The sequence below is a fragment of the Megascapheus bottae genome, chromosome 17 (assembly GCF_031878675.1).
Source record: "Megascapheus bottae isolate mThoBot1 chromosome 17, mThoBot2.hap1, whole genome shotgun sequence".
NCBI classification, from domain to species: domain Eukaryota; kingdom Metazoa; phylum Chordata; class Mammalia; order Rodentia; family Geomyidae; genus Megascapheus; species Megascapheus bottae.
In genome coordinates this window covers 24,232,996-24,259,659 of record NC_143525.1, presented here as the reverse complement: position 1 = coordinate 24,259,659, position 26,664 = coordinate 24,232,996, and the positions used below count along the sequence as shown (strand labels likewise).

Sequence of the window (26,664 nt, the reverse complement as noted above, 5' to 3'; positions counted from 1 at the left end):
CTCAAAACAAAAGACTCACAGACTAATTAATTACTTTCATTCTAAACAGTAATTCTGCAGTGAGTGAGAGAAAGCAAATTTGCATCTTGGCAAAAAATTATACAAGTTTTTATTAACACTTGCCAGCTCCATGATGAGGAAAAAGAAGCAAATTTGCATTTATCATGGCCCTCAGGCAAATTAAAACCTGTTCTCCTGGAAGTAGGTGAATGGAATGGCTGTCCCTGGCATTTATCCCCCACCCAAAACTTTACCTAGATAACGGGAGTTCCTAAGTCCTGCCTAGAACAAAGGGGAGAAGTTGGGCCAACTTAAATCTCTATCTTGTAAAAAATAAGGTTGTAGACACAACTAAGAGGATTCTAAGATTTCAATGGAAGGATTGGAATAGCCAAGAACATTTTTGAAATGAAGAAGAGCCAAGTACTAGCATTTAAAAATCACCCTTTCCAGCCCGGGCACCAATGGCTCACACCTGTAATCCTAGCTACTCAAGAGGCTGAGATCTGAGGATCACAGTTTAAAGCCAGCCCCAGCAGAAAAGTCCATAAGACTCTTACCTCCAGTTAATCACAAGAAAACTGGAAGTGGCCGGGGGCACAATGTGGTAGAGCACTAGCCTTGAGCTGGAGAGCTCAGGAGTAGCATTCAGGCTGGCTTTGAAGCGTGAGTCCCCAGATCTCAGCCTCCCAAGCAGCTAGAATTACAGGCATGAGCACCAGTGCCTGGCACAAGTTGCCTTTCTCTGATGTCGCCAGCCTAGTTATCATCCAGTATCCAGTATCATTCATCTTTGTGGATCTGCTCAGTAAAACACTAGTTCTGGAAACCATCTACACACTTCAGGGAGACTGGCATCTTTTCATCATTTAACTCAACGCAGTCCTCTGCCTCTCCATACCTAAGGCTCTGGCTTTGTGTCCTGTTCTCTCTGCCAAGATACCAGGCTAGAGGTGGGTTTCTGCTGCCCAGCTTCTCGCTGAATCACGCCCAAGAAAGAAAGAGCAGCAGCCTGGGCTATTTCTGTCCCTGGAGCTATGCAGGCCACCAGTCCTGGGAAGGCCTTGGACTCTGGCATTCCCTGTGGTTACCCAGCAGGCAAGACAGTGGACCAATCCACCCAGCCTTCTGGAGAGATGGGAAATTATAGGTAGGGTGCCAGATAGAGTTACAAACCAGGAATGGAAAGGACCCAGAGAGACAGAGAGAACATTTACAAGGAGCTAATGAGCCAAGTCCTGTCCTATGAGTGACAAAATGAAGTGCAAGGCCAGGGAGAGGGAAAAGAGAGGACTTTGTGTGTTCAGGGGGAGCCATAGTGAGGGGTTCAGGTTACACACTTCAGGATAGGATACACACTTTCTGGGAATCAGGGGAGCTGCATCTTGAAGTCTCAGGCTGGACCCTCTAACTGAGTTTAAAGATTTGTGCCAGTCCTGGAGCTTGAACTAAGCGCCTGGGCTCTATCACTTGTGCTTTACCACTTGAGCCACTTCCTGCTTTGTGGTGGTGAATTGGAGATAAGAGACATTCCTGTCCAGGCTGGCTTCAAATCTTGATCCCCAGATCTTAGCCTTCCTGAGTAGCCTGGATTATAGGCCTGTGCCCCCAGTGCCTGACTTGCCTATTTGTTATGTGTGAGGGATTCAAAGTCACTCATGGAACCAGGTCAGTGAGAGGTATAGAGTGGCTTGGTTACCTCTGCCCCTCTTTGGTTGGGTCTGAGGTTGCTGTAGTCGGAGCTCCTTGCTGCCCTACACATCAGGCTGAGTCTTGTTCACTGATGGCAACGAGAAATCAGGTGGAGCCAGTGACTGGATTCCCAGGCCCTTGGGGAGTCTGTAGGCTGTTATTTCCTGGCTCAAACACATGACAAATTTGCACTGGAAATTGCTGAGGCTGATCCCCCTTGGAGCCCCTTGAATGATAAGCCCTGTCATTTTCTAACCCCTAGGGCACCTGTCCCATAGAGTTAATGAGTCTTTGCATCTTTGAGCTACAGCAGAGCTGCGCTCAACGGCCATCCTCCGTCCAGGCTCTCCTCTCCAATCATTCAGAAATGGCTAAGAGAGAGGCTCTTTGGTGTCTTGGGTCCTTCTATGGCCCATGCCAGGGTTTCCCATGGAGGAAACCTGGTGGCTTCCAGTGATCAGAATGGGGCTCCTTTCTGAACAAAAGCTGAAGCAGTTTTCAGTCCTACAGCCATGGGCTGGAATGTGGCCTAGTGGTAGAGTGATTGTCTAGCATGCACGAAGCCCTGGGTTCAATTCCTTGGTACCACACACACAGAAAAAGTCAGAAGTGGTGCTGTGGCTCAAGTGGTAGGACATTAGCCTTGAGCAAGGATAATGCCCAGGCCCTGAGTTCAAGCCCTAGGACTAGCAGAACACACACACACACACATACACACAGAGTCAGAGTTCAACCCTACAGCCAGAGTTTGATATCTGCCTCCCTTGTTCCTCAGCCTCTTGGGGTGGGGGGAATAGAAAAGTTGAATTGTCCCCAAGGCCACTAAGAAATGTTTAATTGCTTTCTGAGAGAATTGTCACCTCCTTCAGGTCTCAGCCCCTTTTTTGCCCCTCCCCTTCCTGCCTCTTGAGGCTCTTGCTTGGGGAGCTGGGGCTAAAGCCTTGAGCTCCTTGGCTACATCCCAAACTAACCAGGAACCTTGTGCTGAATAGCAGCTTACTTCTCCAAATACATTGCCGAAAAAAGAACCCTATGTTGGGAATGGAGGGGGTGCAGGGGGGAGGATAAATGTGTATTTGCTGGAAGCCAGGCTCTCATGGACAACAGATGGGTCGTGGCCTGGGCCAGCTGAGTTGGCCAGACTGCAGAACAAGCAGACAGTACGGACCAAGATAGGGAGGAGAGCCAGTGAAGAACAAGGATCCCTGAGGGTTTTCATCCCCCTTCATCAACATCTTATGCAACCTGATTTAAGTTGAAGGTCAAGGAGAAGGATGTATTTCCTAAAGGCTAGACTATAAGACAATTACCAAGAGAACCTCAGCTATATAATGGTTCAAATTTTAAAAAATCTTAAGTGTTTATTTCTTACATACCCAAACAAGGAGGGTGTTTCTGATGGGCTAGGGGCTCTCCTCCATGTGGTGATTCAGGGACTCAAGCACTTTTCCTCGATGTCTTCATTATTCCCTAGGTTCTCTCTGTTCAGTGGGCAGGAGGAAAGTATGGAGGACGCACACCAGCTCCATACAGTCTTGGATCAGAAGGGATGTGCTTTTTTTTTTTTTTCTGCTCACATTCTATTGGTGAGAACTTACCACATGACCCCCCCCCCATACCTAGCTGCAAGTATTGCTGGGAAAGGTAGTCCTTTACTTTAGTGACAACTTTGCATTATAAAGTGTGTGTGTGTGTGTGTGTGTGTGTATAATGGGGCTGGTACTTGCAGACTTGGCACTGCCCTTGAGCTTTAATACTTAAGGCTAGCTTTCTACCACTTGAGCCACGCCTTTACTTTCAGTTTTTCTGTTGGCTAATTGGAGATGAGAGTTTGAGAGTTTCGTGGGCTTTCTTGCCTAGGCTGGCTGGGAATCTTGATTCTCAGATCTCAGTTCCCTGAGTAGTTAAGATTATAGGCATAAGCCACCTGCACTGCCCAGCTGGGAGTGGGGACTTTGGTTGGCAGCTGACCATCTCTACCAGTACTGGGCAAAATGAAGGCATTTAGATTAGAGACCCAGGGAGAGAAACTCATTCCGAAGTGATTCTTCCCTCCTCCCACCAAACATTGTTCACAAAGCCCAGGGCCTGCTAAGCAAATACTCATCTACTGAACTACATGCCTAGCCCTCATTCAGAATTTTAAGAGATTTTCTGGAAAAATAGCTTGGGTCTTCAATTAACCTAAATAACTTGCTAGAAAAGACTTACTTCTGACAAGAATTAGCAAGTACATAGCCAGGCATAGAAACTTAAGCCTGAAATCCTCACTATTTGGGGATACCAGCCCAGAAAAGAAAGTTCACCAAACTCCATCTTGACTGATGGCTGAGTGTGGTGGTATATGCCTGTCTTCTCAGCAACACAGAAAAGCACAGACAGGAGGATCACAGCCCAGGATGATCTGAGCACCATTTCAAAAAACAACCAACAGAAAAATGACTGGTAGAATGGCTCAAGCTGTAGAGTGCCTGCCGAGAGAGAGAGAGAGAGAGAGAGAGAGAGAGAGGGGGGGGGGGGGAGGGAGGGAGGGAGGCAGAGGGGAGAAGGAGGAGAGGAGATTAGGGGAGAGAGACAAAGATGGGGTGGGGGGAGATACTGCTCATTTGTAATTGATCAATCAAAGCTATTTTGTGCCCAACTTCCTAGGCTGAGGACAGTACCCTAGACTTCCTGTTTTCTTGCTGGCTATTGGCTGAGGGTTTCTTGGCACTTCTAGAATCAAGTTCTATCCAAGTAGCCCTCTACCTATAAGTATGCTTAGAATGTCTCTCCCTGGCTTCCCTTCTGCTAGCAAGAAACTCGTTGCTTTTAATGAACTCATGTGATTAGGTCGGGCGCACCCAAATAGCTACTCTATTTGAAGATCGACCAATTAGTGACCTTAATCACATTGCACCTTTCTTTTGCCATATAATGCAATAAGTTATGAGAGTAATGGCTAGAGACAGAGATCATGGGGGCCATGGAAGAGTTCTGCTTGCCATGGCGCCTGAGGCATTGTGTGTGGGGCCGCAGGTTCACATACTTAGAGCATACTATAAGCTAAAATGACTTGAAATCTAACCGGAGAGAGCTGCTTACTTGATTCCACAGAACCAAAGTGGGATGTGACCCATGGACCTTACCCTGCTCTTTCCATGGATTTTTCCTACCAGAGCTGGCTTTGAACCACCTGGAGAAAGGAAATGCTCCCCCCAATTCAAGCCCCAGTCTCAAAGCTTCCTGGATGCTGGGCACTCTCTAACAGAGACTCAAGGTGGAGGAAAGTACACTGATCTCAAGCCCTGCCACCAAGCGGCCTGCCTGATACCTCCCTCCCTCATAAGGAAGGGCAGGCCTGGGCACCATGACTTCAGGACTTCAGGACATGGCATTCCCTGGCCTACCTCCCGCCACCCAGATGGTGCTCGGTGGCAGCTCCTGATTTGTTCCCGCAGATGGCCAGGCATGAGCAGGAGGGAAGAGAAGAAGAGGGGAGGCTCACTTGTGGGGCCTCTCCTAACTGTCCCTTACGTGCCCCCAGTTCCCCTGAGGGTCTGCCTTCAACATGTGTCCCAGCTTCCCTGAACATGCTTCTGGCCCCTTCTGATGCCTGCTCCTGGTAGCAGGGAAAAGTGGAGAGCCTCTATATCCCCACTCAGGGCCTTTCTGCTCTGCAGATAACACAGGAATGTAGATGTCTGCAGCTACAGCCACTAAAATGTTTTCTTTTCTTCATAATCCTAATTGTCAGATTCTGCCACTGCTTCCTTCCTTTCTTTCTCTTTCTTTCTTTCTTTCTTTCTTTCTTTCTTTCTTTCTTTCTTTCTTTCTTTCTTTTGGGGGGGTGGTGGTCATGGATTTTGAACTCTGGGCCTGGGCACTGGCCCTGAGCCCTTCAGCTCAAGTCTACTGCCCCACTTCCCATTTTCTAGTGACTAATTGGAGATAAGAGTCTTTAGTGCCTCGTCTGGCTTTGAACCATGATCCTCATATCTCAGTCTCCTGAGTAGCTAGGATTACAGACGCGAACCACCCGAGATGGTGCCATTTCTATATCATTTATTTTTTTCCAGTCCTAGTGCTTAAATTCAGGGTCTGGGCATTGCCCCTTACCACTTGAGCCACAGCTCCACTTTTTGGTGGTTAATTGAAGGTAAGAGTCTTATGGATTTTTCCTACCAGAGCCGGCTTTGAACCACAGTCCTTAGATCTCAGCTTCCTGAATAGCTAGGATTACAGGTGTGAGCTTCAAATGTTTTCTTAACTGCTAAGCCTTATTCTATAGTGCCGCAGGGTATCACTGGGCACATTCATCCTTAGTGCAGCACCTGTCCTTTTGATCATGAACTCTAGTTTCAGACTCAACTTTGGTCTTCCTACTTTGCTGGAGAATTCCAAGTCCTGGGAGATTCCCCCCGGCATTCAAATACGTATTTGTTGTTGTTGTTGTTATTATTATTATTATTATTATTTGCCATTCTCAGGGCTTGAACTCAGGGCCTGGTCACTGTCCTTGGGCTTTCTCAAGGCTGGAGCTCTACCACTTGAGCCACAGCACTGCTTCTGGCTTTTTCTATATATTTGGTATCGAGGAATTAAACCCTGGTCTTTGTGCATGGTAGGCAAGCATTCTTATTACTAGGCCAAACTTCCAGTCCTAAATACCTAATACAGAGCTCCTGTAGGACCTATCTACTCCATCCTCACTCCTTCCCTTGCCCCTGGGAGCAAGAGGTGGGGTGGGACTGGCTGGAAGTGTCCAGTTACTTGAGTTTCTGTGGGGCCTAGATGCTGACTGCAGAGCTAGCTGGACAGAATTTTGCATGGCTAGGACAATAAGATCCGTGTACCTTGCTGTCTTGCCTTCCCTGCCTTTTAAAGCAGAAGATTTGTTATCATTCATGGATCCCATGCTAGATACAGAAAGCAAGGGTGGCAATATACAAATGTCAGGCCCTGTGTTAGAAGCTGGGAGCCTGATAACTACCCCACCCCCCCCTGCCCACAGCTTGGCTGGATCATGGTTGGAAGGGAGGGCTTCAGGAAGAGATGGGGATGAGAGACTGGAGGCTGTGATGCTGAGATTTCAGGATTCATCCTGGGACCCTAAAGAGCCTTCTATGGTGACAGGGCCTGACAGGGTCAGGACTGCATTGGCAAAGATCTTGGTCACAGAGAGGAGGAGGGGCAGAATCCTGGAGAGGGGACAAAAGGCAAATGGGCAAGGCTCCCCTGCTCCACCCTGCTCCATCCCATAAATACCAATAATCCACTATTGATTCTGTAATGGACACGATGCTGGCTCTCTGCCCATTGGACTTGGCACCAAGAAACTGTCAAAGGAGATGCTGCTCTCAAAAGTCTGCTAGTTTTGCATTTTCTCATCCTGTCCCCTCTGAGCCCTTTGGCTTCTGGACAGGCAGATGCCCACCTCCTTGTCCTCCAACACCATCCTTAGGGGCACAATGATGTCCCTCTCCTCCTGCTCCTTCAGCTCGGCCACATCAGTTGTTTGTGGATGTTTTGTTTTGTTTTGCTTTTGCTGTTCAGGGCAACAAGCCCCTGCTGGACTTCATTCCCAAGAAAAGAAGGAAAGAAAGGAGGCTGGTGATGGGAGCTGAGAAGCTGGGGTTACAGGCAGGACCCTTACCCACCCAGTCTTCTGAAGCTGCAAGAGAAGAGGGCTTAGGGTGGTGAGAGTGTCACCCTCCTGTCTGGTCCTATCTCCACCCCTCGAGTACAGTAGTAGCATTGTGTAGAATGGGGAAGTTGGCCGGGTGGTCCTCGGGCTCTGGAGCTGAGGCTTCATCTAGTAGTAGCCACACCTCTGTGGCCTCTGGAAGTTGTCAGCCAGCCTGAAGCGGAGCCACACACTGGGGAAGCCGGGGGAATCAACAGCCATCCCTGTGATTCACTGGAAGTCCTGCTTCTTTGCAGGAGTGACTCCTTCACCTGGAGAACAGACCTGGGGGAACTGAGGGTAGGGATGGGGATTCGGATAAAATAACAAATAGGAAACGTTATGGCCCATCCATGCAGTAGCCATGATGGGAGCTATTGCTTCTGCTCCTCTCTCCCATAGAACTGAGGCCCCACTAGCACCCATCTTGACCTGCACATCCCTGGGGAGCTGGCCTTAATTCCAGCCTTCCTTGGGCTCCAAAGAGTCTAGGTTACTCAGGTTGGCACTCTGCTTCACAGATAAAGAAACTGGGGCTTGGGGAGGGGTGGGGCTCAGGATCCTGGGCCATGAAAGCTGGTGTAGGACTGACAGCAGGTCATCTGCCACCCTGCAGTGCAGGTCACCCTCTTCTCAAAATCCTTTGTACTGAGGAGCCCCAGATGTCACACCCAGACAAGGATGGAGAGCCTGGGGGGTCATTGTGGACTTCTGCCTGTCACATAGCCTGAGGCCCAGGTCCAACCTGGCCTCTCAAGAGGCTGAGATTTGAGGATTGTGGTTCAGAGCTAGCCGGGGCAGGAAAGTCCCTGAGACTCTCATCTCCAACAAACTATTCAGAAAAAGCTGGAAGAGGTGCTGTGGCTCCAGTGGTAGAATGGTAGTCTTGAGCTGAAGAAGCTCAGGGACAGAGCACAGGCTCTCAGTTCAAGTCCCAGGACTGGCACTAAAATTAAATTAAATCAAATTGTTCATAGATCCAGTGGGTTCAGTTCCTGTACTGAAATTCATCAGTTCTGTGATCTTAGCTAAGCCAGCAAAACATTCTGATTCCTCGTCTGCGTGCCTGAAAACCCACAATGACACAGATTGTACAAAGAGCTGTGGCCAGGCCAGCTGGGAAACAGTACTGAAATGTGAGACCCTGGGTTCTGTCAGCACCATGTGTGTATGCATGCATGCACATGCACATGGGTGCATGCACACACATACACACACAGAACCTAAGAAATGTAAGGTGGAAAGGTCGGATGTTAATAACATGCACTCAGACATCCTCTGGCCTTGCTCCAGACCTCTGGTCCCAGCTCTGATGGTGGCTCCTTACGACAGCCACATGAACCCCATAAGGACAGGCTGGGGCACCGTTGGGACTAGAAGTGGGATGAGCCAGAGGAGACTGAGAGGGTGGAGCCAGGCACCTAGGCTTGTCAGGATGGCGCCTCTCTCTGCCTAAACACCTCCAAATACCCATCCCAAGCCTTGTGGGACTCCTGTGAATCCCTGGGCCCAGGGCTCAGTCCCCCTGGGCACGGGCTGGTCAGCAGGACAGGGTAGTCAGTCCCCTGCCCCTGTTAGTGTTGGAAGCCCAGAGTGAGATATAGCAAAGATCCACTAGGGGGTTGTGTCTCCCCCCAGGGTAAAAAGAATTTCTCTCCCGCTCCGTGTCTTTCACGATCTTCCTTCTCTCCCTGAAAGGGTCCCAGAGAGTGTGGGCATCCTGCCCCTGGATCTCAGACTCATGACATCCTGCAAAGGCATCTGGTACCATTTGTCCCAGCTGCCCCCGCTCCCCTGCCCTTTCTTTCTTCCAGGCTTCCTAAGAGGTCTTTGGTCTCCTGTTATACCAGCTCATTCTCCAGAATACCACCACATGATCCTTCTAGAAGAAAGTCCTATAAATTCCAGAAGCTCAGCTTTCCAATTTTATCTTCAATCACTAGCAGATTCCTGTCCTGCTCAGGCCTGAGTTCAAGCCCCAAGACTGGTGTGCCTGTGCACACACACAGAGTCCCTTCCTCCCTCCCTCCCTCCCTCCCTTCCTTCCTTCCTTCCTTCCTTCCTTCCTTCCTTCCTTCCTTCCTTCCTTCCTTCCTTCTTTCCTTCCTTCCTTCCTTCCTTCCTTCCTTCCTTTCTTCCTTCTTTCCTCCCTCCCTCCCTCCCTCCCTCCCTCCCTCCCTTCCTCCTTACCTCCCTACCTCCCTCCTTCCCTCCCTCCCTCCCTCCCTTCCTGGATTTAAACTCAGGCTCTCATGCTCTTGCTTTGCTTTTTCACTCAAAGCTGTTGCTCTACAACTTGAGCCACAATTCCTCTTTGGGCATTTTTGCTCATTAACCAGAGATGAGTCTCATGGACTTTGCCGCCCACACTGACTTTAAACTGTGATCCTCAGATCTCAGCCACCTGAGTAGCTAGGATTACAGGCCTGAGCCAGCGGCACTCAGCTTAAAAATGATTTGTTTTTCTTACCTGTAGTACCAGCAACTCAAGAAGATGACTTAAGGCTGGGAGTTGAAGGCCAACCTGAGCAACATGAAAAGACCCTTGCCTCAAAAAAAGGAAAGGCAGATGAGGGCTGAAGGTTTGAGGTCATGATTTCCCTTGGGAAGCCCAGATGGACTGGCATGGCTCAGAGGTAAGTAGTCCCTGGGTCATTTATTGCTCACTTTGTGAGCTGGACAAGCCTTACCCAGAGGTGCATTGCCCCTGGGCCTGGGCTCCTGGGTCAGGGGCTCTGAGTCTAGCAGCAGGCCTTTGAAGATCTGGCTTCTCCACTCTACTGACCAAGGGGAAGGAAGAAGGGAGAGGCCACGAGCAGAGATCTTCCTACATGGCCAAGCTCTTTGTCTCTGGAGCAACCTTTGGGAAGGAAGGGTGCAGACTCTGTGCCTTGGAGTGGACACAGTGGGGCAGGTTGGGGGGAGGGTGCTGGAAAAGGACCCCACCAGCCCCGAGACCACATTAGGGGCTCCTGCAGATGGCTCTGCCCAGTTCCAAATACACCGTGTCACTCCGTTCTCTCTCCTGCAGTCCCTGAGAGACTGGGTCTCCCTGAGACCACAGCCTGTAATAAAGTCTCAGAACCCCTCCTCCCCTGTCCTCCAGGCCTTCCTTCCCCCACCCCCAGTCCCTGGTAGCACCCCTGGCTCCTACTCTCTGAGGAGGGTTGTGGTAACTGGGACAGCCTGGCACCCCTCCATTGTCTGCCCTGCCCTGCCCTGCTGTGCCTGCTAAATATACCTCCAGAGGAGTCTGGGAAGGAGCCACCACAGGCAGGGTTAACTCTTCTACCAGCAGCCTGGAAGGAGATGGGCCTACAGGAAGGGGACCCTCTGCCCAGACTTGCAGGAGGATGGGGTCTCAGGGTTCTCTTTTTCCTCCACCCAAACAGCCTAAGTCAGTGTTTAATTCAGAAACTAAGTGAAAGGAGAAAAAGTAGGGGCCAGCTTCTAGTTCGAAACAACTGACTGGCAAAGCCAGGCCCTGACTTGGGATGGAAGTGCAGACAGTGGGGGGCAAAACTCTCCCTCTCTTTTGGGACTTGCTGTGGGGACAGTGGTGGTAGATGGGTGGAGCCGCCCTGGTGCCCTGCCCACCTCTGTGCATGACTCATGTGGGGTTTGGCAGCTCCCTTCCTCCTCACCTTTTCCATCCTCTCCTGAATGATTGCTGCCAGGATTTAAATGCCCTTGTTAAGCAGGACACCTAAGTGACTGTTGGGGATATGAAGCACTAGTTTGGGGATGCCTACTAGAACTAGAGTAGAGGCAAGTAAAACACTAGAGGATTGACTGGTCCTTGCCCAAGAAGAGGGAAGTAGTTAATGAAAACCCCCCTCCCCCCCACCCCCCAAGAAACTAGTGTCCCCTAGCCTTGACAAACCCAGCTGGCAAATATGGCTTTAGGGTGAAGGCAAAGACAGGGAGGCAAGTCACTCTCCCAAACCAGTGATTCCCTCTGGCTATGGGCCCTGGGGCAGGGTCTGTTTCTGGTGCCAACTTGTATATTCCTACAAATCCCAGTAAAGGGCCTCCCTCCAGCTGCTAGTCGGAATTATCCAGCCAGCCAGTCCTGCAGCGCCCCCTGCTGTCTGAGCTCCACAAAGAGGTGGGCCGCAAAACCCACTGAGGAGCTCGTTTCCCTGGAGGACACAAATCTGGGCCTGGTAAGAATGTTGCACCATTTTGGCCAGCATCTCTATGGCCTGAGTCAGTGTTTAATTCAGAAAGTCTTCTTGCTCTCTAGGGGTCCCCTCCCCTGACTTCAAGGACTGAAGAAAGACTGCAAGGTCTCTGCAGAAGCCTGCCTCTCTCTGTCCAATCACACCTCCACCTACCTCCACATGCTATTGGTGATAGGCTCTTCAGCCTGGAAAGAAGAGAGATTCTTGTCACCTCTTAGAATCGAGAATAATCACATCCTATTGAGCTCCTATGAAAGACCCTGGACAGGTTGTGTGTGTGTGTGTGTGTGTGTGTGTGTGTGTGTGTGTGTGTGTGTGTGTGTGTGATTCAACCACTCTGCACCCTGGACAGGTATGTAGGGGTGAGTGTGTGTGTGTGTAATTTGACCACTGTGGACCCTATTGGGGGCTCTGCAGTGGCTTGAATGTTTCCCCCGAAAGTGCAGTCCTCATCATCCTATCTAGGACTAGAAGAGGTCATGAAGGTAGACTGCACAATGATGCTCGTGGCTCTATAAGAAAGGAGACCCAAGCTGGCTCACCTGCTCTGTCTGCTCATCTCTCTCCTTGCTTTGGACTTTGCAACCTCCTGATGATAAGCCAAATAAAATTCTAAGTTTCCCAGGCTCTGGTACTTTGTTACAGCAAAATGTGCTAAGATCAAATGAAAACAGGGAGGGGAAGAATGTTAAGAGTTCCCTCAAGGGGGAAACTTGAAGTAAGTTGGAAGTCAGAGGGGCAGAGGTGACACTGGGAGGAGACAGTGAGTTCCTGTGAGGCATGCTGGGTACCCATCTGAGAGAAATCCAAGCACGTGCAGTGGTTGTGATCATGTAGTCAGGACCCTGAGACAGAATGACAGCTACTGTTGGCAGGGAGAGAGGGAACTGGAAGCAACGAAGGAAAGTGAGAAACTCTGAGAAATGAAATAATCAGAAGGTCATGAGTCCAAATGCAAGGAAAGCCAAAGGAAACTTATTGAAGGCCGTTTGTTTGTTTATATATGTTGTGATGAGCTGTCACTGTGTGGCCTAGGCCAGCCTTAAGCTCCTGGGCTCGACAGAGCCTCATGTTCAGGTTTCAGACTAGTGAGGATTGTAGGTGTGACCCACTACACTCAGACGCTAATGCATTTAATTCAGGAGATATAACATTGTGGTCCAGTCTGCTAAGCTGGAGACTAGGGTAGTCTAAGCCATGAAAAGTATGTCCTTCTGTTGTTTTATATATCTGAGAACACCTGCAGTGTTGTGTGGTGGGAGTGGGGGGGGTGTGGCCGGAAGACCAGGAACTGGTAGACTTGAGTTTGAATCATTGTTCTTGATCAACTTCGGGGCTATAGACTAGCATTTATCTTCTCTGTGCTTCAGTTTCCTCTGTCTGTGACACGGCTACAATACTTGGTACACAGGCTGTTAGAAGACATAAAACTCTAGCCACCTCAAAGGCATGTAGGCACGGCCCTGAGGGTTGCTGGGTGTCACTGGTGCCACCAGTGTCCAGGGACTGGGTTCTCCAGAGACAGCCCTCCAGGCAGTGGGGAGAGCATCCTGCCAGGGCCATATGGTCCTCCCCCATGGCCTCAGCGGGGTTGTGCACAGGGGAGGCAGAAGGCCCACAACCCAGTGTTCCATTTGGTTCTGTCTCAAAAGACAGCTTTTGCTTTCTTCCCAGGGCCTCTTTGTGTGGGTGGACTTGGCTCTTTGCTCACCAAATGAATGGGCTGGGCCAGGCATGCACCACCCCTCCCCCAGGGCTTCTTCCTGGCACCTCCTCCCGCCTAAGCAGAGATGAGAACCTAGTGTACCTGCCTGCAGGTCCATGGCACACATCTACATATGTGCCCCGGGAACCTGGCCAGTGCCCCTCCAGCCCATCCCTATGCATGCACCCTGGGAGCCTCCATGCCTCACAAGGCCCCTCCAAGCACCCCAGAGCCCGTGCAGCCATTCTCTGTAATCAGAAACACTGGTGTCTTGGCAGCCACAGTATTTTCAGAGTAGAGGAAGATGCTGTGTGGCCCACCCTTTACAAGATACCTACTCAAGTAGGGTATGGCTGAGCACATACCTCCTGGCACCCCCAGAGAACAGCACTTCAGATACTCACCGGCTACACTTAAGACTCGAAATTGTCTCATCAGTTCAGGTCAGGGTGTGTCACTCTGTGTGTTTGTGATACACCTGGGAACAATATTTTGGTTTGTGTAGTTTTTTGGAGTGAGAATTGGGCTGAGAAGTTGGGGGTTCATGTTATCTTCTTTCTGAGTGTAGCTGAAACCCTCTGGACATACCTGAAGCAGGGAGAGCTGAGCATTTATTCTGCATCAGCTGTGTGCCCAGCGCACATTAGTCCTTTGGCCTGGGTTTTCCCACCCAGTGGGGCTGGGGGCTGGGCCTGAACCTGCCATTCAGGGAAAAGGTCAGCTCACCTGGACTGGGAAGCAGAAAGGGGCCCCCAGATCTCCAGCTAATGTGTTTACCCAAGGCCTGGAGCAGGTGGGAGCTCCATTTGCTAAGCTCTCCCAGCTGTGTCCCCAGGCCTAGGTAAAGAAAAGCCTAGAAAGGCTGGGGAAGGATAGCCCAGAAGCTACCTCCCCTCGCCTATCACGGAGGCAGGAAGGGCCTTCTTCCAAGGACTATGTGCTTGATGGTGGACTGGAGGTTCAGGAGTTGCCCTCAACCACATCCTCCCACTCAGGGCTCCTGGTGTCCGGGGCTGACTCTACCCCTTTGCCTCAGTGGCAGCACAGAGACTGCAACCCCAGAGCCTGTGAGGGACCCCTGGACCAAGTATGGCTCCAGAGCAGGAGTGAATGTAGAATCCACCCAGCGTGGCTGACACTAAGGGAGCTGTGTCTCCCTGAGGATGGCCTCACAGACCTGGGCACATCCAGTCAGTTAATCCGTCATGTCCTGGGGGCTTCTGCCCCCCACCCAGGTAGCCACCTCCCCTTGCTCAAACTGGCTCCCCAGCCCAAGAAAGGCTTCTGAACCAGCAGGTATTTTTTCTTTTCAGCTTCTCACATTGCCGCTGGAAGTCAGAGAGGCCACTGAATTGGAGATTAACAGGGAGGCTCAAGAAAGGGACCGAGCTGGAGATGGTTTCCATCCATTCATTCACCAATCATTCCATTCATTAATTCAGCCAACATTGACATTCATCATGTACCAGGGAAAAGCCCCACCACTGTCGCAGCCAGCTGGTACCTGGAGAGCTTATAACCCATTCCCCCCCCCCCCCCGGAAATAGAAATCGGGGTGGAGCTAACTTAAGAGTCAGTTAAGTTGTTCTCTCAACCAGGGGGCCACATCCAAATAGGGAGCCTCTCCCACACCCCCAGATTGCAAAGGAGGGGGTTGGTGACGTTTTGTGGGTCTCACTACAAAAGGGCCCGTTCGGGTGGTCCTGAGCTCTCCAGGCTCCCAGGCTGGAGCCCCTCCTCTACATTCCTGCCCTTTTGGGGGGGTCCTACAGGCTTCAGCACAGGCTCCACTCCCAAGTCCTTTGACCGAGACCCCAGTGTGCAGGGCAGGTGAGCGTCATGGATAACCTGTCGGGTGGTGGCCCGAAAAGTCTTGCTGACAAAACAGTAGAGGCCAAAGTTGACCACCGTATTGAGCATGGCGACCATATTGGCCACGTCCAAGGCCAGGTGGACCCTCCAGTCCCGGTGGACTGGGGCCACGTACAAGTGATAGAGCATGACACAGATCCGGGGTGCCCAAAGGATGGCGAAGAGCGAGGTGACTCCCAGGAGGATGGCCGTGCTCCTGCTCACGGAGGCTCGCATCCCGCGCTGGCCTCTTTTCCTCAGCCGCACGATGATGGCTGAGTTGCTAACCAGGAAAACCCCACAGGGGACAAAGTAGACGATGAGACAGTGAGCCCACTTGAGGAGCTCATCCATCGCGCTGGGGGGGTCTGCGTCCCTCCACACGTCTAACCACCAGTAGAAGGGGATGCCAGTCAGAAGGGCAGCACTGAAGACTGTGGCTATAGCCCGGTAGGTCCGGCCTGGGGACGAGGTGGCCCGATGGTACAGGGGCCGGCACAGGGCATGGTAGCGGTCCACCGTGAGCAGGACGGCGATCCACACAGAGGCATGGTTGGCAGCAAACTCCAGGATGTTGGCTGTGCGTACCACAGCCTGGGGTACCTGGCGCGCCAGCACAGCGCCTTGCAGGAGGAAGCCCACGAACACGATCACTACCTGCGTGATGATGTCCGAGGCCGTGAGCGCCAGCAGGTAGTAGTAGGAGGGCTTCCTGGTCCTGGTGGCAAGACGGGCCAAGGCCACGGCGGTCAGGAGATTGACTGATGGTGACCCAGGATAAGGAGGGGAAAGATCAGAGACAGATAAATGCTAGATTCTCCTCCCCAAAGCTGCCCAGGCTGGGAGGCAGGGGGCGGCGAAAATGTTGACTTCTCTTTCTAGATCCTTCTTAAAGCACACCATGGAGCTGGGTATTGGTGGCCCCCACCTGTCATTCTAGTGACTCTGGAGGCTGAGGTCTGAGGATCGTGGTTTGAATCCAACCTAGTCAGGAAAGCCCCTGAGGTTCCTGTCTCTAATTAACCACCAGAAAGTCAGAAGTGGAGTTGTGGCTCAAGTAGCAGAGCACTAGCTTTGAATGAAAAAGCTAAGGGACAGCACCCAGGTCTCCAAGTTCAAGCCCCACTGCACCCACCCCCACACATACACTACGACTTGCACCTCAGTGGTAAAGCACTTGCCTAGCATGCCTGAGGCCCTGGGTTTCACCCCAGAATTCTTGAAGCAAAACCAAAATATTCCTTCTGCCCAACTGGCTAACCAGCTCAGCCTTGTCCTGTCCATCCACACACCAGGCCATGAGCCACGCAGGCCACTCCGGTTGGCTCACATCACTATCTGCCTGCAGGGGGCTTCCTGTCTAGGTCCTCTCTGGGTATTCCATGATCTTTGGGACAGACATGGGCTTGTTTGTCAGTTTGGGGGTGATCTCCAGGCAAGACCACCTCACTTTCACCCCTGCCCCACCCAAACTCTGCTCCCAGAAGGCAGTGGGCCACTTAGAGGACACTGCATGGATCTAAGTATGACTGTGTGTGAATTCAACCCTTTAAAGCATTCACTGCTGCAGAGAAAGAGGGGGTTAACAGGGTTAACCTGTTTAGTTTTGAGGACCCCAAATCCTAGCCATTCACACTTACTCCCCTAGACTTTACTCATCCAAGTGACCCTATACAGGCCAACAGACACCTGGAACCTATGTCCTGAGTCTCTGTGAGAAGTACCAGCGAGGTCTGGGGTCTGCTGAGGAGAGAGACTGGGTTTCTGGCTGAGCCTCTGATCCCCACCTCCAGCTCCCACTCACCAGGAAGCCCCAGGCTCAGGAGGACGCTGTAGTAGATGACGGGGGCAATGCCAGCTACACAGGGTGACAGCTCTGGGATCTCCTGCCAGTGGCCTCCAAACTCCTGGTCTGGGCCGCTCCCATTGGGTGTGGGCAGCAGAGTCACTTGTGGCTGGCCAACTGGAAGATTCAAGGGTCAGGTTGAAGCAGTTCTTAACCAGTCTCCACAGCAGCGCCTACCGAACTGTGGTCTTTGTGTCAATTCCACTCTGGGGTGGAACTCAGGACAGCCTCGTAGCCGTGGAAATCTCACCCCTCCACACACAGCCCTCTTCACCCAAAGTAAGATCTTGATGGTGGCTGCATTGCTCTCATCTTCCTGGACACGCAGGGTCTAGAGTGGCACCTGAACAGCTGTGCCTTCAGTGAGTGTGCTGGGAGAGTTAGACCTAATGGATCTCCCAGCAGCTGAACAGCCCCACATGGCAGCTACCCCCTCTCTCTAAGAGGGCCTACCACTAAGCTCCCCATTTTTCCTAAGCCAGATCATCTCTCTTCATGATGCTCACTGCTGCAGCTGCAAGGCCCCTGTATTCAAGATGGGGAAACTGAGTCCCCAGGGTCAGGTGACCCCATTGGCTTGTGGCGGATCTGGGATAAGGACCATCCACCTCACCCCGACTTTAAGTCTCTTTGGATTTTTAGTTCTTGCCTTTGATTTCTTGCCAAAGATGGGAGACCCCCTAGCCTCCCTGCCCCAGCCCCATTCTCTTATTCATTTTCTGCTTCACCCTCCCCCACCTGTCTCTTGCTCCTTCCATCCCTCTGACTTCCATCCCCACCTCCACATTTCCAGCTCATTTACCTGTCTCTGGTCCCTCCAGCCCCATGTTCCGGGGTCCCGAGCCCCAGATCATCAATGGCCTCTCCTGGGAACTTCCACAGCCCCCTCTCAGCATGGCCAGCTGTGTCCCTCACCTCGGCTCTCCAAGCTCTTGTTTACCCCACAGTTCTTTCAGCGGTACTGAGCTTGTTTGTGCAGAAAGTGGGGGTGGGGGAGGAAAGAGGGGGAGGAGAGGGAGGGGCAAATGTACAGGGGCGGAGGCTTGGTGGATTGCTCTGGAGCAGAGCTGGGTCTCCTAGGGTGCACAGGCAGGGAAGGGGGTAGGCGAGGGGGTTCAGAAGAGGAAGATGGGCTGGGGCCTGGTTAAGGGATCTGTGTGTGGTTTAGGGAAGGGAAAGTGAGGTGAACAGGCAGGAAAGCAGCATCTACCTCTGGCCAGGATGCTCAGGACACCACACACACTGGCCTCTCCACTGGGGTGGCCACGCCCTAGAAGGAAGGCTGGATTGAGACTCTGAAAGGTCCATGGTGGCTGGAAAGGGGGCTAGAGATGAGGAAGCAACATGGGACCTTGTGGCACACACACAGGGGGACCAGGGCAGGTACTGTGATATCTACTCAGAACTGGTTCCCTAGTTGCAATGTTGGGATCCAGCGCCAGAAAATGCAGACCGCCACACATACAGGCTGCTGCCTCCCTATGCCATGACAATGAGTCAGAGGCCTGAGAAAGCCAGCCATCTCTTAGAGGCAAGGACAGTGTGTATGTGGGGGGGGGAGGGTTCTTTTTACCCTGTCCCTACAGTTTTTGGTTTGATTGTTTTTGAGGGACATCTGTTTTATTAAAAAACTTAAGCGCGGGGCCGGGAGTTTGGCCTAGTGGTTAAAGTGCTTGCCTAGCATGCACAAAGACCTGGGTTCGATTCCTTGGTACCACATACATAGAAAAAAGCCGGAAGTGGTGCTGAGGCTCAAGTGGTAGAGCTCTAGCCTTGAGAAAGTCCAAGGACAGGGCTCAGGCCCTGAGCTCAAGCCCAGGACTGGCCAAAAAAAAACAAAACAAAACAAAACTTAAGCGCTTCAGACAGATAGGAATATCCTCAATGAACGCTGGAGCCTTTGAGATCAGGGACCAGGGGAAGGCAGAATGAATGAGGAGAGGGTAGAATGAGTGAGGGGAGGACAGAATGGATGAAGGGAAGGCAGAATGGATCCGAAGAGAACAGTGAACTAGGGGAGCTCTATTTGCCAGAGAACCAACCTTTCCTGATTTATGCCTCAACCACCCTCATAGCTCAGGCCTCACTGATTCCCATGGCTCCTTTCCTGTGAAGGGCCTGTTCTGAGAGTCAGATTCTTCTGCCCGAACCTGCCCCAATCCTCCCAGAGTCTCCTTCAGGAATACTGCTTCTCAGCAGCCTGACAAGACAAAAAAACAACAAAACAAAACAAAAGACAAAATGCTGAGTTCTCGACCCACCCCATAAGCTACTAAGGAGGCAAAGGATCAAGATTTGAAAAGTCCTTGAGATTCTACTTCCAAAATAGCCAGCAAAAAAGCTGGACTGCAGGCATAGCTCAAGTGGGAGAGCACCAGCCAAGAAAGGATGAAGCCATAAGTTCAAGTCTCAATGTACCAATAGGAAAAAAACCAACAACCAAAACCCAATCATCCTGGCTAGGAATGTGGCTTCGTGGTAGAGTGCTTGTCTACTATGCCTAAGGCCCTGGGTCTGATTCCTTGGTATTACATAAATAAGAAAAAAAAAATCCTCCCTTCTGCCCCAAGCTTGGTAGTTTCCAGTTTCATTTACAGTCCTCGAGATACCTTACTCAAGTGAGATAGGTTCCTATGGGGAACCCCTTCCAGGAGGCAAATTCAAGCAGAACTCTGGCTGTAGTTTTGAGACTGGGTCTCAATAGCTCAAGGAAGTGCTGGGGGAAGAAGCAGTTGGAAGTGACCTTCCTGGGTCTCCCTGGCAACCTGAGTCCTCCCAGCTCTTTCTGTACTTGAAATGCCACCTATGTATCTCTTAGCTTGAGGTCTCTTTAACAATCATCTGGGGTCCCTAGAAAATATAGACACCCTGGAAATTCTGGCACCTATGTGGAGCATGGAAGTTTCCAGTGCAGGGGGCCCAGTCTTCAAGGATACTGATGCAGGTCCTTAAGGAGGCCAAAGTGAAGAAGTACAACTACCAAATGAATCTTCTGCATCCGGGGTTCCCCTCTCGATGAATGTGGTGCACCAGTGCTGGAAGCCAGGCCGTCCTGCTGCATGGAGGCTCTGACTTGCTGTGTTGAGACATGGTACAGCCCATAGAAAGGGCTGGCGGGCAGCCAGTGGGCAAAGGGTTGTAGATGAAGCTAGGGGAGACCCAGGCTTGAGAGCTGGGTCAGCTGGGAGACAATGCCAGCAGATCCAACAGCTCCAGCTCTGCCAACTGGAAGAGGCTGGTGCCAGACCCAATTCCTCCTTTTCTTTCTCCCTCCCTCTCTGTCTCTCTATGTCTGTTCCCCCACACACACACTCCCACCCACCCCACACCAGGCTCCATGCAATCACAAGGCAGCTCCAGGGATCCAGCCTCTGATCTGGCCTCAGAGGAATTCAGAGCCAGGTCTCATCTAACTTAAAGGCACTGCTCCACTGCTCCCACAAGGGGCTGGAGAAAATCCATGTGACTCTGTCATGTGAGTGCCTGGAAGGCACCGACCCATGCCCATGCTACTTACACACAACTGCATTCCAGACCTCACTCTCCCCACTCTCCCTCGACATTGTCTTTGTTTCTGGAGTCCTTCTCTGTATCACCCTACTGAGGCTATAACCTAGTACCTGCCTCAGTTTCTCTGTGGGTGGACTGTCGTCTTGGACTTTGGGAAGAAAAAAGGGTTTTTGTTTGTTTTTGTTGTTGTGGCTGTTGTTTTTGCCAGTCCTGGGGCTTGAACTCCGGGTCTGAGCACTGTCCTTGGGCTTTCTCAAGGCTACCCCTCTATCACTTGAGCAACACAGCACCACTTCTGCCTTTCTCTATGTATGTGGTACAGAGGAATTGAACTCGGGTCTTTGTGCATCCTAGGCAAATACTCTACCTCTAGGCCAAACTCTGGCCCAAGAAAAAGTTTTAAATCAGACAGAAATATGAAAGAAACATTTGAAGAAGGGGAAACTAGAGACCAGGACCCACACCTGGAGGTGAATGAAAACAAGGAAGGAAGCAACCAAGTACCTGTAGCTCCTGCCTGTAATCCTATTTTCTCAGATCTGAGGATGGAGCGTCAAAGCTCAAGCAGGAAAGTCAGTGAAATGCTTCTCTCCGATTACCACCAAAAAGCCAGAAGTGGAGCTGGAAATCAATTGGTAGAGAGCTATCCTTGAGCAAAAAACTAAAAACAAAAACCATAAAACAACTAAGGGACAGCACCTAGGTCCTGAGTTCAAGCTCCCAGACTGGAACAAAAAAGGAAGGGAGGGAGGGGAAGAACAGATGAAAGCTTAGCCTCAGAGGCTTAGGTCCCTGCTTAGACTGTGGCTGGATGGCAGGCTGCCTGCCAAGGGTGAAGGCCAATCCCGGGGAAACTAGTCCACCCCACCACAGCTCACCTTGACTTTAGGGGTTGGGGGGGTGTCCTAGCCCCTATGGAGCTTTCCTGAAAGTCTGTTATCCTCTCCAGAAGATGCTAGGAACTTCCTTCAAGGCATCACATGAAATAACCCCGGCCATCCCCTGTGGGGTCCTCTTCTGTGGACAGCCAGCTCACCCCAAAGTGGGAGTGGGGGAGGGGCGGGAGTCTGAGCCATCTCCTCCTGGCTTCTTCCAGGCCCTTCCTTTGCAGCTGGCTCACCATGGACACTGCCAAGTGTGCTCTGTGCCAGGGCTGAGACTGGGCCTGGGGGCTGGGGACCCTGGGGTCTGTGACTTCCAGTGATCCTAGAGCTTGTGAGCTTGTCCTTCAGAGAGCCTAAAACTTTCCAGGAGAGGAAGAACTAGCCTTGCCGGGTCTCCTAAGGAGAGTCAGGGGAGGAGGGGGCCGGATCTGTCCCCCTTGGGGGCCCAAGGCAGCACAATAGCCCCTGGGGCTGCCACTCTCTGGTTTAAGTGGTTGCCTAGGCAACAGCAAGGGCCAGCTTCCACCAATCCATGGCAGAGGCTGGATGGGGGGAGGGAGGCTGAGCAGGAAGGGGGAGCTGTCCCTGGGCTGGGTCCTATATAAGGAGGAGGGATGGGATGGGACCCGTGTGGCTTAGCTTTACTGTCCCTCTGGTGGCCTTGGGGGACAGAAGACAACAATGCTTAGGATAGATCACTGCAAGCCGGGGTCCTGGAGCAGCTTCTGGGCCATCCTGACGTTGGTGGGCCTGGTCACTCGTGCAGGTGAGTGAGCAGTGGTGGATAGGGTGGCAGAGAGCAGGGGGCAGCAGTGGGCAGGGGCAGAACCTTCCATCCCAAGCTACACATGACCAGGAGAGGGTGCTGTCCAGCCAGCCCTGGAGAGCACCTTAGTAACTCTTCTAGTTTTCTGACACCTTTTCTGGAAAGGAGGAGGGCCAGCTGCCTCTGCGGGGAGGAAGAGGGGCTGAGCAGCAGGCAGGGGTCTTCCACTACATGAAGACCCTCCATTGTCCATTGTCTGGGGCAACTGGGCCCAGGCCTAATGGGGACGCCATCAGCATTCAGTCTTTCAAAGGGACAGCTGGGGAGGCGGTGCTTGGAAATTCATGACCTGCCTCTTTCTTTTTTTTTTTTCTCCTGGGCCTCCCTACCTCGCACGCAGATGCTTGCTTTTGTGTGGGCCTCCCTCCTCCCCCCAGCCATGCCCCTCTGCCTGGGTGTGTATGTGTGTGCATGCGCACACGTGCACACATGCATGCATTCACGTGTAAGACAGGCGGGTGTCCATCTGCCACCATCAGACAACCTCATTGCTCCCTCTGCCAGGCGGCCTCCACTGCTGTCCACTGGGGGGCGCTGTCAGCAGCTTTTTCTATGAATGGGTTTTCTGTAACCCATTGCACATTCTCCTCTGGCCATTATGGCCTCCTTGGAAGCACTGCCTGGCCAGCCGGGAAGGTGGATGTCAGCCTTGATGCTCAGCTACCGCATCACCTGCTCATTTTTAGGGTTTGCCTCTGACCTGTGTGCCTTGCAGATTGAGAACCCAAGAAAGCAAGGCTGGGCCTGGAAAACAGCTTAGCTTCAAATCCCTGCCTCCTGTTCTCATCCCTAACTTTGATTGCACTACAGATCCAACCCCATCCAGACCCTTCTTGTGGCTGGTTCCTCACCTACACACACACACACCTTTCCTGGCTGGCTCCTCTGTGTGCTTACTATCCATCCACTAGGCCCCTTTATGCTTTGGGGAGAGTAATGACTAGTTTTTCTTAGGTTACTGCCATATTCCTTCTCCTAAGGAGTGCTTAGGGTTCGGCAGGGCACCCTGTAAATACATTTGTTAGTGAAGACACTGCTCTGACTTCTCCCACGAGAGAAGTGGGGACCTAGGGGGAGATACTTGGGCATTGTGGTCACCAGATCATGGGAAGCATAACTGGCCCATGGCCTCTCCTGGCTCATATCCCTGCCTGCCACACCCCTTTCTTAGGACAGCCTCCTAGGTGCTCATGGTCACGATCGGCCCATCTACAGTGTATCTGTGGGCACACAAGCACCTCTCCAGCACAAACAGGTGTGCACACAGTCCCCTCCTGTAATCCTAGCTACTCAGGAGGCTGAGATCTGAGGACCACCGTTCTTTGCATTCAGGGCTCCAGCAGGTCCCCCTGCATCCCTAGGTTGGGGCCCCCAGCTTGGGTGTTTTCTCAGCCTGTGCTATTCCTTCCCCCTGCAGCCCAGAGAGCCGACATGGGTGGAGAGGCAGCAGCCACCTCCATCAACCACTCGCAGGTGCTGCTCCAGCGCATGCAGGAGCTGCTGCAGCAGGGCAATGCCAGTGACGTGACTTTGCGTGTGCAGGCCGCAGGCACCGACGAGGTCCGAGTCTTCCATGCCCACCGCCTTCTGCTGGGCTTGCACAGTGAGCTGTTCCAGGAGCTGCTGAGCAACCAGAGCGAGGTGGTGCTGCAGGAGTCCCGGGACTGCGCAGCAGTCTTTGACAAGTTCATCAGGTGGGTAGAGGAGGACCTGGCCCCAGTCCTAAGGGGCTAAGGCCACAGAAGCCCAGGCCTTAGCGCTTGTGATGTCTATACTTTATACTGTGAGGGTATCCTTCCTTCCTTATTTCTTTCTTTCCCTTCTTTCCTTCTTTTCCTTCCTTCCTTCCTTCCTCCCTTCCTTCCCTTCTTCCTTTCTTGTACTGGGACTTGAACTCAGGGCTTGAGCACTGCTGTCTCAAAGCTTTCTCACACAAGACTATTACTCTGCCACATGAGTCACAGCTCCACTTCTGGCTATTTGGTTGTTAACTGAAGAAAAGATTCTTTCAAATTTCCTGCCCTGACTAGCTTCAAACCTTGATTCTCAGGTCTCAGCTTCCTGAGTAGCTAGGATTACAGGCATGAGCCACCCACACTGGTTTCTGTGTTGTTTATAAACTTGACCAAGAGAGTTTGTAGAAAGCTCTACAGATTCCCGAGTCCCAATCTGGATATTGACCTCAGATCTAGGGATTGGGAGGAATCAGTTATGATGTTAAAGCCTCCTAGGGATGGGGAGCTGAAAAGTTAGCTAGCTCTCTTCCTCAATTCCCTACTTCCTGCCAGTGTGCTTAACAAGGAAGAGCTATTCACACTACAATCTGAGGAGGTAACCTTATTCTAATGGAACAGGATGGCTGCAGAGTTCTGGATATCACTACCAAATCCCAGGCTGCAGGAAGGGGGAATCATACAGAAGAGTTCTCAGAATGCCAAGCAGGGCACTCTGTACCACCCTGTGGCAGGAAGGGTGATTTCCACATCAGTATCATTAATGGGAAGAAGAGATCTGTGTGTGGTAGGGACAGCCTGGCAGAGCCCTGAGGAAATAAAGATGGAGCCTGAGGCTAGTGGCTCACTCCTGTAATCCTAGTTACTCAAGAGGCTGAGAACTGAGGATCTGGGTTTGAAGCCAGCCCAGGAAGAAAAACTCATGAGCCTCTTAGTTAACCAGTAAAAAGCTGGAAGTGGAGTTGTGGCTCAAGAGGTAAAGCACAGGTAAAGCATGAAAGCCAAGTGAGAGCTGGAGGCCCTGAGTGCAAGCCCCAGGACACCTGTGCACACAGAAAAGCCGGGGAGAGGAGAGAGAAAACAGAGGAGAGAGTGGGGGCGGGGGTTGAGAGATGGAGCGTAGGCCACTGTAGCCTTCGGATCCCCCATGGCAAAGCTGCCCAAGCAAGGCAGGCTGTCATGTTTCGGGGTCCGTGAGCTGGGGTGCAGTGACTTTGGTCTGACCGCCCCCTCTCCTCTCTGGCAGGTACCTGTACTGCGGGGAGCTGGCGGTGCTGCTGGCACAGGCCACCCCGCTGCACCGGCTGGCCACCAAATACGGGGTGTGGTCGCTGCAGCGGGGCGTGGCTGACTACATGCGCGCGCACCTGGCGGCGGGCGCGGGCCCGGCGGTGGGCTGGTACCACTACGCGGTGAGCACGGGGGACGAGGCCCTGCGCGAGAGCTGCCTGCAGTTCCTGGCCTGGAACCTGTCGGCCTTGGCGGGGAGCGCCGAGTGGGGGGCGGTGAGCCCCGAGCTGCTGGCGGCGCTGCTGCCGCGCTCGGACCTGGTGCTGCAGGACGAGCTGGAGCTGTTCCAGGCGCTGGAGGCCTGGCTGGGGCGCGCGCGGCCGCCGGCCGCCGTGGCCGAGCGCGCGCTGCGCGCCATCCGCTACCCCATGATCCCGCCCGCCCAGCTGTTCCAGCTGCAGGCGCGCTCGGCCGCGCTGGCGCGCCACGGGCCCGCCGTGGCCGACCTCCTGCTGCAAGCCTACCAGTTCCACGCCGCCTCGCCGCTGCACTACGCCAAGTTCTTCGACGTCAACGGCAGCGCTTTCCTGCCCCGCAATTACCTCTCGCCCGCCTGGGGTGCCCCGTGGGTCATCAACAACCCGGCCCGGGACGATCGCAGCACCAGCTTCCAGACGCAGCTGGGGCCCAGCGGCCACGACGCCGGCCGCCGCATCACCTGGAACGTGCTCTTCTCCCCGCGCTGGCTGCCGGTCAGCCTGCGGCCGGTCTACGCTGACGCCGCGGGCACCGCGCTGCCCGCTGCGCGCCCCGAGGACGGACGGCCGCGCCTCGTGGTCACCCCGGCCAGCAGCGGCGGCGACGCGGCCGGCGTGAGCTTCCAGAAGACTGTGCTGGTCGGGGCGCGCCAGCAGGGTCGTCTGCTCGTCCGGCATACCTACAGTTTCCATCAGAGTAGCGAGGAGGCCGGCGACTTCCTGGCGCACGCCGACCTCCAGAGGCGCAACTCAGAGTTCTTGGTGGAGAACGCGCTGCACCTGCACCTCATTGTCAAGCCTGTTTACCACACTCTCATCCGGACTGGGAAATAAAGGCCTGACCGAGGTGGTACTGGCGTCTGGGGATGGGAAATGCCAACAGGGATTTATCGACCAGCCTGGCCCCTGGGGGGGGGGGGAGAAGTGGGGATGGTCACTGCCCGCTGGACCATTAAAGGCTGGGGGTGGGGGGAGGAAATCCAGTAGAGCCATGGTCGACCAGATGTCTGGTCTCAGGAGCTCATTTCCTACCAAGGCTAAAGGGATGCCCTTGATCCTGAATAAACTATCATAGAAAAGCCAGGATGATTGAGCCACCAGGACCCTGGTAAAACATCACCTCAAGGGTCCCCCCGCCTGGGGTTCCTCTGCCCTTCACTGAGCTTTTCCCAAAGAGCTCCCCCTACAATGCATCTGGGCAAGCGAGAACATCCAAATGGCACATGGGTAAGCAACCCCAGACAGTTTATCTTGAAGCTAAGTAGTTGAGGTAGAAAGTTT

The 26,664-nt window shown here is 52.7% G+C and overlaps 2 protein-coding genes and 2 long non-coding RNA genes across 4 annotated transcripts in view; 3 read left to right on the top strand and 1 right to left on the bottom strand.

Annotated features, from left to right (window-relative positions):
• LOC150051363 (uncharacterized) overlaps positions 1 to 10,140 on the top strand; it is a 28,912-nt gene extending 18,772 nt beyond the window's left edge. The window contains exon 3 of the long non-coding RNA XR_016538323.1: positions 9,834 to 10,140. This is a non-coding gene — a long non-coding RNA (uncharacterized LOC150051363). The remainder of the gene's footprint in view (positions 1 to 9,833) is intronic.
• A 1,365-nt stretch (positions 10,141 to 11,505) lies between these two features.
• Positions 11,506 to 12,158, top strand: LOC150051362 (uncharacterized). Its single transcript, XR_016538322.1, has 3 exons — positions 11,506 to 11,523; positions 11,604 to 12,017; positions 12,065 to 12,158. It is a non-coding gene; the product is annotated as an uncharacterized LOC150051362 (long non-coding RNA).
• A 2,438-nt stretch (positions 12,159 to 14,596) lies between these two features.
• Positions 14,597 to 17,855, bottom strand: Gpr142 (G protein-coupled receptor 142). The gene is made up of 3 exons (XM_090350219.1): positions 17,746 to 17,855; positions 16,902 to 17,060; positions 14,597 to 15,858 (listed from the first exon to the last, which is right to left on the bottom strand). Exons 1-3 carry the CDS (start codon positions 17,837 to 17,839, stop codon positions 14,924 to 14,926), a joined length of 1,188 nt encoding a protein of 395 aa, XP_090206345.1. The 5' UTR covers positions 17,840 to 17,855; the 3' UTR covers positions 14,597 to 14,923.
• Positions 17,856 to 21,991: 4,136 nt separating this feature from the next.
• Btbd17 (BTB domain containing 17) lies at positions 21,992 to 26,281 on the top strand. Its single transcript, XM_090350217.1, has 3 exons — positions 21,992 to 22,103; positions 23,581 to 23,857; positions 25,143 to 26,281. The coding sequence occupies exons 1-3, from the start codon at positions 22,019 to 22,021 to the stop codon at positions 26,215 to 26,217; spliced, it is 1,437 nt and encodes a 478-aa protein (XP_090206343.1). The 5' UTR covers positions 21,992 to 22,018; the 3' UTR covers positions 26,218 to 26,281.
• The last annotated feature ends 383 nt before the right edge of the window (positions 26,282 to 26,664 follow it).